Raw genomic sequence first — 12,453 nt, 5'->3', positions numbered from 1 at the left:
AAAGCTACCAAACAATGATAAACCAAAAACCATCCTACACTCATTAGCATGAAATACCAAATCGGTGTAGCATGAAATACCAAATCGAAATAACGAACCTGGAGATCAAATGATAAGAAGCAAAGAAACAAGTAATGACGAGTTCGCGCCCGAGTATCCACACTATAATTAGCCAATATCAATCAGTTAAGCAAAATGGTTTCCGCTATAACATGCAATGAGATTTTCCCTTAATTCATTTTACTAATTTAAAGGTTATTGCATTTGTGTGAGCCGATATGCAGGAGAAGATTTTTAAACGCATTAACTTTTTGAATCACAATAATCTGTTATGGTCGAAAGAGCAGTGCATGCAGTCCCTTGAAGAAACACTAGTAAGTGGATAAAGAGGTTACAGGTATTTGAAGCTCCAATACAATTGGATAAGTTCAAAAGAAACCATAACTTAAAAACGCTGCTGTAACATATTTTCCCTTTGGAGAGGCTTCTTCAAGGGTTGAAAAGACAATATACTCCGGAATGATGTTTCATCATTTTAAAGGCAAGCTCAACCCTCTACTGCTGAATGCAGCTGGAAAAGTATTTTGAAATAAATCGTTGCCCAAAATTGAGGCTGCATGCAGAGCTCTAGGTTAGGAGAAAAAAATAAGACTTCGGCCTAAAATGCCAAAGCATCTAACAAATACTGAAAATGTTGAAACTGGCAATGATGGAACTGTTTTTGGCGATGGTAAATGGAACTCGTGTGAATGTTTAACGACAAAGTAGAAACTGATCTGAAAAAGCAAACTAAACAACCAAAACAGAGCATCTAACAAATGCTGAAACTGGCAATGGTGAAACTATATTTGGCTATGGCAAATCGAACTCACGAATGTTTGAAGTACAAAGCAGAAACTGAAATGAAAAAGCAAGCTACACAACCAAGAGCATCTAACAAGTGCTGAAAATGTTGAAACTGAAAAATGGTAAAAATTGTATTTGGCTATGGCAAATGGAAGTTTTGAACATTTAGCAAGTACAACGAAGAAACTGAACTGAAAAATCAAACTAATCAATGAAAACAGAACAAGAGAATGATCCTCGTGCTTATCAAAGGTGAACAAAAATTCTACCACCTTATTAAGAAGGTACGCCCTCAAAATGTTTTTATTTGTAATGAATCTCCTAAAACTTATAGATTGCCTTGGAAACGAGAAATTGGGGCCCCAAGGAGAAGAGCTTGGAAGATTAAAATAGCAAGAATCGAGTAAAGAACCTGAAGCCAATAAAGCTTTCGTATACGAAAATAGAAACCATAAATACTGACTGAAAAGCGAATACAATGGCAAGGCTCAAACTTTTAGCATCTCAATGGAGATAAATTATTTAAAGTACTTTCAAAGATCCGAACCTTTTACGCCACTTTAGAGTGGAGAGACCTTACTTGTTTACATATACAGTGAGTAATTACAGAGTTCAATCCATTTTGGCGCTAAATGTTTCTAAATCCATGGGAAGAAATATTCCAAATTCAATGTTGCATTTCATTTTCAAAATTATGCTGACAAAATTCGAACATTGAAGCTGCTTTATATTTCTTCTTTGGTTTAAAACATAAATCATACATTCAATGATATTAATAAGAAAGCATGCGTTGAAGCAGAACTGCCGCTATAGCTGACATGTTAACCTTGAGATTGCAAATTAGAATGGTAAATACAAACATCCACAAATTAAAACACCAATTTTAATTGCTCGGATTAAATTGTCTAAACTGTGTACAGAAATATAAATATTTACAAACTGCTAACAGTTTTTTGGTAGAAATTCTCCTAATCGCAGACTAACCATCTAAAGATAATCCGATTGAGGAGACTGCTAATATTAACAGCTAAACTTAACAAAACAAACACATCAATAGCCACTCATATCATTCTATGAACAGCTCAATGGACAATTTTAAGCGAAAACAGCCCTTGTTATCTTACTTACATTTGAATTACTGTCAAATAAAGGGACGAACAAATGATTCCGCAGCAAAGGTGGTGTTTAAAAACACCTAAAAATATGACAGATTGTTGGAGAGAAAGCCATTCACAGACCCTTCACCGTTAGAAGCAGGTCTAACCACCGAATCCGTAGAGAGTTCTACCCTGCCTCTTGAGAGCATAAACCACATCCATGGCAGTCACTGTCTTGCGCCGTGCATGTTCAGTGTAGGTAACAGCGTCTCTTATGACATTCTCCAAAAAGATCTTCAAGACCCCCCTGGTTTCTTCATAGATCAGGCCACTGATACGCTTAACACCTCCTCTCCTAGCCAGACGCCTGATAGCAGGCTTGGTGATACCCTGAATGTTATCACGGAGGACTTTCCTGTGCCTCTTGGCGCCTCCCTTTCCCAAACCCTTGCCGCCCTTTCCTCTTCCAGACATCTTCTCAGAGCAAAATTCAAATCACACAGAACTGCTGTATTCAAACCCTCAAAACGGACCTCCGTCAATGCTGTAAGAGATTTCTGATGAGGGTTTTTATAGCAAGTTTCTGCGCCCTCCGCTCCGTTTTGGCCGTTGGATGCGCTTCGCCCCACATCTGATCCGTGGCAAATGTCGAGATGAATTTTCAACCACCGGATGAAGAGATACCGCATTCGATTGGTTGTAGTGCGATGGCACGGATCGAATGAAATGGTGAACGCGCATTTCAATTTAGGTGTTGGTCGCGGGAATACACAATTTCAATTAAAGTGCGAGTTGCATTCTTTTTTATTAGGGGGGTGTATATTAATCGGCTAATTCTGATTAGAAATGGATTCCTTAGATAAGATTTAAGAATCAATTTAAACATTTTAGACTTGGAATCTATAGTATTAAAAAAAATATTACTATATAATTAATTGTTGTCATGAATCTTTTAGAATTGTAGGGCTAACCTATTTAAAGGTTTCGTCGAGGAGAATTTGACTTTCATGATCTAACAAATTCTTAAGGTGTTTATAAATGCAATTGATCCTTATGAGTATGAGTGAGTTTTAACAAATTATGAAGTCTTGGATCATTCACATGAGTTACAAGGTCATTTGTACATGCACATAGATTAGTTGTATGTAAATATGGATCTAAGGAATGGTGATAGACATTAAATTGTTTGAATCAATTATCTTCACAAGTCACCCAAAATTATGAAGGTCAATGGCAATCACTTTATGGCATCTACTAGGGGAAAGTAACCAGTAGTTGAGCATGTACCAATTGTTGTGAGGGTTGTTGATACCTTTTGTTCCAAAAATTGAACAAATAAAACCTATTGTTTGAAACAAAAAATATCAATTTTTGTTAGGAAATGTACCAACAGTTGTTAGGAAATGTACCAATGGTTGTTAAGAAATGTACTAATATTGTAAAAAGTAACCAATTAGGTGATGCCATGTCAGCTGCACAACTATTGGGGTCTCTTTTCCACGCCTATTGGTCTCACTTTTTTGGGGGGTTGTTTTGGACACCTTGGCAAAAAGCATGCTGATGTGGCATCATATTTGATGATGTGGCCCTGAAACCTTAGTTATTAGCAGGGGACTTGCCAAGTAAGCTACTGTAAAAAAATAGGAGTGATTTGAAATTTCCAAGTAGGATTTTGAGAAGCATGAAGTTAGGGTGCACAACTATTGGGTCCTTTCCCCTACAATGTTTCTTTATTGTTATAATCCAACTTTATTATTTTCAAATTAATTTGATTTGTATAATTATTTGCATTTATGATTGGTTGATCAACCCAAACTAATTAATATAGGTTGATTATTCATTTATGGTAAAGAGGTAATCTTCATATAGTTCATAAATAGTGAAAAAGAGTTGTTTTGGATATAATTGTGTAGTAATTTTTGCATTGAAATTTTAGATCACACTTCATGAATCATCATTTAGAAGACAAAAAAAATTACAAATGATTTGTTTCATTAGCCTAATTTTGTGTAAGAGAAATTTTATTCCCTTTTTCTTTGATCTACCATTCGTATATAACTTGACTTTTGCTTTGGGATTTGTTTTACCTTCTAAATCAAGGTTTTAATTATGCTCTTCTAATTGCATCACTTTACATGAAATTTTTTTTATAGTGTAGACCCCTCATATTTGTGCTTCATTAGATAGGTTCATTCGTTGAGGTTTTAAGCTAAATTGTGTGCTTGGGTTCTTTCAGTAGCATTTGCATTTGTTGATTTGTTACAATTGTACTTAGTCTTTGATTTTTTTAATCAAGTTAGATTTGACATATATTTTACATCCTTTTAACCTTGGGGTTTTATCCTTTCATTGTCTCATACCTAATTCATCTAAGCCACCTATTATTGGAGTGTATCATTATTAATCATGGATCTATATAGGTCATTTCTTTTCATAGATTTGTATGTAGATCTTTGTGATGTTAGCATTCTCATCATTGTAACACGTGATCCTTCCATCCTCGATGCACTTGTATACTTTTATGTCATGGGTAAGGATGGGTTGTCTACAAATGTCTTATTATATTATGTACCTGTTTATCTCTCCTTTGCATGGATTTAGTCAGTGTCCATCATTATCTCTTAAATATTATTATTTCATTTTTTCATAAGCTTCATGTTGACCTAGTTTCTCTCATGCCTTGTGTTAATGATGGAAATGCACCCATGGAGGTTGTATATTGTTATACGCCTTGCACAATGGATATTGTGATGCAACAACGTCTAAACTATTGTTACATAACTCTTAAATATTGTTGTATAATAGACTACGTAGGAGTTAGATATTGCATAGTAGTCAGTTTAGGAGTTAAAAGGATTTAAAGCTTTGGTTATTGAATAAAAAGGGATTGTTGTTAATTTAGCAGTCAGTTTTTGGAAGATGTAGTTTTCTAATTTTAGAGATGAATACAAAATAAAGTTTGCAAGGTATTTCAACCTAACATTCGTGTTAATTTATGTCCCTATTATGAAGTTTTCCTCAGCTATACATAGAGAAAAGTTTGTTTATTTGCGGGATTTGCATCACTTTGGTATCAGAGAAAACTTTGATGGTCTAGAGGGGGATCTGTATGCACTAGGGAAGGATAGGCGGGAGAAATGAGGATGATTGGCTCAGAAGATTAGAAGCCATTGAGGATAGGTTGTGGCTCAATGATTCTGAAGAGGAATCAAAGCATCCAAGAAATAAAGTTAGGCAGTAGACCCTATGGAGAGGCTCATTGAAGTCATATCTAAAGACGGATCCAAGGTCAAAGTGAAATCCATATTTGTTCTTAGACTAGATCCAGGAGTTGGAGTGTTATTTTGAGATGGAAAATTTTGAAAAAGATGATCATAAGAGAGTGAAAATTGCAGTGTCCAAGTTAAAGTCCTATGTCACTTTATGGTGGGAAAATTTACAATCTCGGAAGAAGATAGAGAAAGGACAAAATCAAACTATGGCCCAAGATGTTGAAACACCTATGAGCTTGGTTCTTGCCTTCTAATTATCAACAAAATTTGTTTTGAGAATTCTAGAATTTGAGACAAAGATGTTTAAGCTTATATCGAACCATTTATGAGGCTTCAAATCCAGACTAGTATTCAAGAGGATGAAGAATAAGTTGCACATAGGTATTTTAATGGATTAAAGTTTTAGCTACAAGATGAGCTACCCTTAGTCAAGTTACCTACAAAGGATGGGACGTATGTACATGCTTTCAAAGCAGGAGAGAAATTGCAATGAAAAAATAAGTTGACGAGTAAAAGGAGTGAGAGTGACATAGATAAGGAAAAGGTAGTTCCTCCAAATCTACCTAAGGGGAAGAACCTAAAGAATGTGTGAAGCCTGACTTTTGTGGAAAGGGAGGTTTTATAGGAAGGGGACAAGGATGACAATTTTCTAAGAATTGCAAATCATTAGATGCTTCGTATGTAGTGAAGCTCATAAAGCTCGAGACTGCCCACTCAATCCTAGGGCTGAAAATTGAACTATATTGGTAGAGGAAGAGATCCAAGCAATGGAGTTGGAAGCATAATGTGGAGACAATCTAATGATTCGAGAGACCCTAGTAGCCAGGAACAAATAATTTACAAATAAGGATTGGAGAAGAATAAATGTTTTTTGAACTAGATGCAAGTGTCAAGGAAAGGTATGTAAAGTAATAGTTGATGGTGGTTCAACATATAACCTACTAATAACTGAAATGGTGCAAAAAAAAAATCTTTTTTGTATTCCAAAATCTAACCTTGTCTGTTCAAACCAACTGATTGTATGAATTGAACAACCGAGGAAGAAAACAAATAACATTAATAAAACAATTCACTTAATGATTTGGCATGAAGAAAGAAAATTGATACACAAAAACGACAATGACATAATGCTCTGTTTTTTAGAATGCCATGTTTCTTTATTGTAGTCTCTTTTTTTATTCCACCTTATTCAAAAATTACAAAGAGGTTGAGTATATATAGAATTTGCAACCTTGAAGAAGGTGGAAAAAGATCAAAGTGTGTTAGTTGATGAATCTTGTTTGGTTACCTTTAATATTGGACCTTGTGAAGATAATGCGTTGTGTGATGTTGTACCTATGGATGTTTGCCATTTATTATTGGGAAGACCCAGGCAATGTGACAAGCATGTAGTTCACTGTGGCAGGGAGAATACATACGAGTTACAACATCGAGGTAAACTCCATATTTTGAAACAACTCAAAGAAGAAGTATTGATTGAAATGGTAGCACTATCATTATCTACAATGAGTTGGAGAGATTTTTCAAGGAGTCTAAATGTAAGATTTGCTACCTATTATTCCCTAGAGGGAAAGATAAATCTAATTCAATAAGTTGTCCCAATTGAAGCGCAGTAAATATTGAACCAATATTTAGACTTGATGCCAATAGATCTACCAATCGGCCTTCCTCCTTCTAGAGGCATTACCCAACAAAATAATCTTATTTTGGATGTTAGACTTCCAGGATGAGCTACTTACAAGATGACTCCTTTAAAAAATGAGGAATTGAGAAGACATATTACTGAGTTATTACAATAAGGATTTATAAGGGAGAGCATGAGCCCATGTGCTACACCTACTTTACTCTCACCTAAGAAAGGGGGGAAATGGAGGTTATAAGTGGATTTTAGAGCTATTAACAAAAACATTGTTAAATACCGAGATCCACTGCCAAGAATGGATCACTTATTAGATTGCTTAGTAGGTGCGAAAATCTTTTCCAAAATTGACCTCAAAAGTGGATACCATTAGATTCAGATTCACGAAGGAGATGAGTGGAAGACTGCCTTAACCAACGATGGATTATATGAGTGGTTAGTGATTTTGTTTGGCATGTCAAATGCCCAAGCTACCCTCATGCGAACAATGAATCAAGATGTTTAGACTATACATTGGAAAATTTGTCATAGTCTTCTTTTATGATAATTTGATTTATAGTAAAAATATGGAAGAACATGTAGAACATTTAAGGTTGGTTCTCGATACACTTAGAGCCAAAAGGTTGTTCATCAACCCTGAAAAATAGTGAATTTTGTAAAATTGCGTTGGTCTTCTTAGGTAGTGTTATTTCAGCTAATGGATTGAGCATGGATCTTGAAAAAGTTAAGGCCATTCTTGAGTTCCCTATGCCTCAAAATATCGCAGAGGTGGGGAGCTTCCGTGGAATGGTGAATTTTTATAAGAGATTCATCAGGAATTTTAGTGGAATAAGTGAGCCTTTTATGGATTGCGCAGGGGGAAAGGCCTTTAGTTTGACCAAGGAAACTAACTTGAGTTTTGAATAGCTCAAAAGAAAGATAAATAAGGCTTAGATTCTTTCCATACTGAATTTTGAGACAAAATTGCTGTAGACGTATAAAAATGACCATATTCCTAAATGAATATTTTATGTTCATTTCTCTATTTGATTAAATCCAATTTAATCAAATTATCCACATTCTTCCATTTTATTAAGTAAATTACTCAATTTATTTAAATAAAATTCACTATACCCATTTAATGAATAAATCATTTTATTCAATTAAATCCCCCTATCCACTTTTAATTAAATTCAAATTTAATTAAATAGTTATCCTAAATTAAATAAATCTAATTTATTTAATTTCCCCAAATTACAACCAAATTGAAATAAATTATTTCAATTAAATCCTATTATCCCTCCATCCACTTGCAAAATCCTAAACCCTTTTCTAATCCCTTCTAGAATCTTCTAATCACTTCTAATTAACCTAACCCCTCCCCTAAACTTTGTCACATTCCTAAGCAAAAGGGAAGTCACTTCTCAAACCCTCAAAGTCTTTGATAACCATTAAAGGCTTTCAACCTTCAACCACTAAATGGCTCAAAGTCTTCGATAACCATTGAAGGTTTTCAACCTTCAACCACTTAATCCCCAAAGTCTCCAATAACCATTAATGGTTAACTCAAACCCTCCTACATGGTTAAAACATTTGTTTTGACTCAACCTCTATCCAACTCAAGGGTCTCATCAGGCCTTTAATGCTTTGGCCATGATTATCTCTTGATCATTTGCACAAAGGTTTATCCTTGGATTAACTCTTAATCCAGTGGGTAATCCTAACTTAGACTTGACCCTTAGCCTCTAGATAACCATGAGGTCTTCTCAGGCTTTTAATGCCTCCAACCCCTTCTTTCAACCCAACCCTATGTTGACACTTGTCACCATTTCATTGGTGCCAATTGTGCACGTGGATCCCCAACTTTCAAACTCAACCCTTGATTAAACCATTCAATCTTGACCATCCATTGCCCTGTTTTTGCTATAAATAGAGCTCTCATTCCTTCATTCTTAACAATCATCCTCCAAATTTGAAGCATTATACTTATGCTCAAATACTTTCAAGCTTTCATATCATCTTTATGTTCATCATTCAGCCTCTTTTAGATCAAGAATTAGACTAAATATGCATGTTTAGAATAATTTCTTTATCATTTTAGTTCAATCATAGACTAAATATAGTATGCTAGGATAGTATTCATACTAACATCGTCATCTTATCATCTAGTGTATTGCATTTTAGAGTCATACATAACTTAACCTCCATTTCATACTAAAATCTATCAAAGCATCTCTCGTTCTCGCATTTGCCATCCCTAAACCATTTTGCTCAGTGATCTGAGAGCAAAAACATTGGTTTGAGGGACATTGTGAGATAGAGAACCATGGGACCCTCATTGGGAAGCTGAGTAACACTACGTTACTCCATAGCTTGCATCAAGAAGTCCTGTGTGTGTGTGTGGACTAGTATTTAACTAAATTTTCACATATTGAATTTTATCCCACCACTTGTCTCGCATACATTTTTGGCGCCCACCGTGGGGCACGACCCCAAATAACAAATCGGTTTTTGAAATTAATCATTTTTGCAGGTCTGCGGGAAACAGGAATCGGCGCGTGGGAAACATTCCCTAGCGCATCCAAATAACAGTTTAGCGCATCCCGCTCACTGTTTAGCGCGTGAGGGCTATACTTTAGCGCGTAAAGACCATCATTTAGCGCATAACCCCACTGATATATTTCCTGTAGGTCTCGACGCGGGCGAAACACAGAGTAGCACATGCGATAAACAGAATAGTGCATCCATCCCACAGCTCAACGCTTGTAAACCATAATCCAACGCGTACAATTCAACAGTTAGCGCATGCAATCTCCAAATTTTCCTGAGAGCCTCAGGGCGGGAAAGAGAAAAGAAAACAGAACAACGCTTCCAACACACAGAGTAGCGCATTCAGAGAACAGAGTAGCGCGTTGATCATTAATTTTAGCGCATCTAACATATATTGTAGCGCGTACAGTCTGTTCTGTAGCACATCACAGACAGAGAAAAAAAAGTTATTGTAACCGAACTGACATTTTAGACTTGTAGAAGTCCCCCAAATCATCTGACATTTTCCTTTTTGTTTGCAGGACTAACAATTTTCTTACAGGTGGAGCGGGCCACTTTATTTTAAAAACAATTTCTTTTGTTGACCGCAAAATCGAAAATTTGCTTTGTTGACAATTTCTTTTCATAGATCAGACAATCATTGTTTTGACGGAATAAAATGAACATCATGTTTTTGTGGAACAACATCTCCGCATAGATTTTAACGAATCACTGAATTGAAAGGATAAAATAAACCAACTTGATTTGCTTTGTCTCGAAAGTGGTAGGAATATGCTCTCCCCTTAATTGGGTGATAAAAAATCCAAACCATTCTTACACCTTTATTTCATTCAAGCAATAAATCCTTTAGCAGGTATGCCTTCCCGAGGAGTTGCAATCAACTCTTAAAGCCATTTATGGCCGATGTGAAGGGAACGACCTAAGTGGGGAACAACTTTGATGCCAAGAATTCCAACCCACTATAATCAAATGTGGAAAGTGACGAAAGTCCTTTTCAACGGTTGCACGCAGTGATTAGCCTTCCCCCAGTATCCTCGAGATACGTAAAGCCTTTGTTCTAAAGGTTGGGAAGCCTCCTGAGGGAGTTTATCACTGACGGTCGAACGGGAAGCCTAATTACGAACCATAGAAATAGAAACTTTGAACCGAGTCAGTAACCAAACATTTGTAACATCATAGTGCAAGGGTGGGGAAGAATCCGCCCCCAAGATTACTCACCATATATCTCCCAAGATAACTACTCAACTGTGAAGTGATTCACTTTAGGTTAATTTCTAGCAAAAGGCAAAAAAACGGGCGCCCTCTAGGGGTGACACGGCTGTTTGAGCTGACGGAGTATCGAGACTAGTGGGCTATGATGTTATTTATGACCCTTGACTAAAGAGTCTTTCTGAAATGTATTACTTGTATCCAAACCTGTCAAAACATTGAGGATTTGAACACATCCTCGCAAGAACATACACTTTTTGTTAGATTAGGCAAAATGGTTGTACTTTTTATGTCGTGCTTTCATTTATTACTTCAGAAAATCATCCATCACACTTGAAAATTTCACAACGAAATTCAAAATCCACAAGAAATCAGACAAAAGGAAAAATTAGGGCAAATTAGCGCATCAGAGCAATCTCTTAGCGCGTGGAATAACTCTGTTAGCGCATCCAAACCTCAAATTAGCGCGTGGAGTTAAAACAGTAGCGTTTCAATCCTAAGGCAAAACAATGTAACATCCTTTAGCGCATCCGAAAAACAGTCTAGCGCGTAGAAGCACCGTCTTAGCGCGTAGAAACAAAACATTAGCGCATAAAACAAAACAGTTAGCGCGTGACAGGCCCAGTATAGTGCATAACTTTTTCAATAGCTAGACAACAATTTTTTAAACAGTCCTAACTTTAGCGCGTGGCAGCAACATCTTAGCACTTAGAAATCAAACATTAGCGCATCCATCCGAAAAGTTAGCGCGTAGAAAGCCCAGGATAGCGCATAAACTTTTACAACTATTAGACCGCCATTTTCAGAAAGTCCAAACTTTAGCGCGTGTCTAGGGGCAGCTTAGCGCGTGTGCTTATTCTTTTAGCGCATCTAGTAAATTCAGTAGCGCATGTAGACTCTGTTCTAGCACGTGATCCAAGGCCGAAAAACAGAGGGCAAAAATCGAGAAAAATCTTGAAATTTCACAATCATTTTTAGAAGCTTTTTTCATCAAAAACCTTTTTCATCAAAACAGAGTGACAAAAACAAACCATTAAAACTTTTCTCAAGCTAAATTTGTGTCAAACAAAGTTGTCAGAATCCCAAACGAATCGCACAATAGAGGATGTCTCTCCTATCATAATCCAGAAAATTTTCATCATCAGTATCAACAGAATCCTTTACCATCTTACGGATTTTTATCTCAAAACACTTGTTTAAAATTTTCAAATTGTCAAATCCAGTTTCCAGATCGGGAAGCTTTTATCCATATCATTTGACACGCTTTGTTGTGAAGGGACATCTAAACCTTCACTCTGATAAAGTAAGATTTGAAATTTTCAAACAAGAATCAACTGAATCCAAACAAATCAAAGGAAACCATTGATCACTCATGCATGACTAATCCCCTTATTCTGAGAAGAAAGAACCTTTATCGTAACATCACGTTGAAGAAACCACAACCTAGTTTTTCCAAATTCATCAAGAGAAATAAGTTTTTATACATCAATCGTCAACTCTTCAAATCTCATCGGGTATTCCTTCATCACGTCAAAAAGTATATCCAAAACAAATCTAGCGAATTTGACAAGGAACCCTTGAAGACAAGAGCATACTATCAAAAGTTTGCTTTTAATCAAACCATAAACTGCAGCGGAAAGATCAATCAAGCATTCTTACCCGATGAGTGCATCGCATATAACACATCTCGACCGGAACCATCAATGCCCGAGCAACACATCGAAGAGGATTTTGTTCCTTTCATCACTGAAAGTTTCTACTAAAATGCCTGTCACTCGCTCTCAACGAGACAAACAAAGCGAGACACACGCAGAATCAAATATGAATCGCAGATTATCAAATCCTTTTGAAGTTCCACCCG

General features: G+C 36.2%; 1 protein-coding gene across 1 annotated transcript; it reads right to left on the bottom strand.

The window, feature by feature from the left end:
* Positions 1-1,715: 1,715 nt before the first annotated feature.
* LOC131054148 (histone H4) lies at positions 1,716-2,500 on the bottom strand. The gene has a single exon (XM_057988612.2). It carries the CDS (start codon positions 2,415-2,417, stop codon positions 2,106-2,108), a length of 312 nt encoding a protein of 103 aa, XP_057844595.1. The 5' UTR covers positions 2,418-2,500; the 3' UTR covers positions 1,716-2,105.
* Between the last annotated feature and the right edge of the window lie 9,953 nt (positions 2,501-12,453).

The sequence above is a fragment of the Cryptomeria japonica genome, chromosome 9, assembly GCF_030272615.1.
Source record: "Cryptomeria japonica chromosome 9, Sugi_1.0, whole genome shotgun sequence".
In the NCBI taxonomy this organism is placed as follows: Eukaryota; Viridiplantae; Streptophyta; class Pinopsida; order Cupressales; family Cupressaceae; genus Cryptomeria; species Cryptomeria japonica.
This window is presented reverse-complemented; position numbering and strand designations above follow the sequence as displayed.

Bases quoted from the DNA above. Each gene is read 5' to 3' on its own strand.
- LOC131054148 (XM_057988612.2), bottom strand. From the start codon at position 2,417: ATGTCTGGAAGAGGAAAGGGCGGCAAGGGTTTGGGAAAGGGAGGCGCC.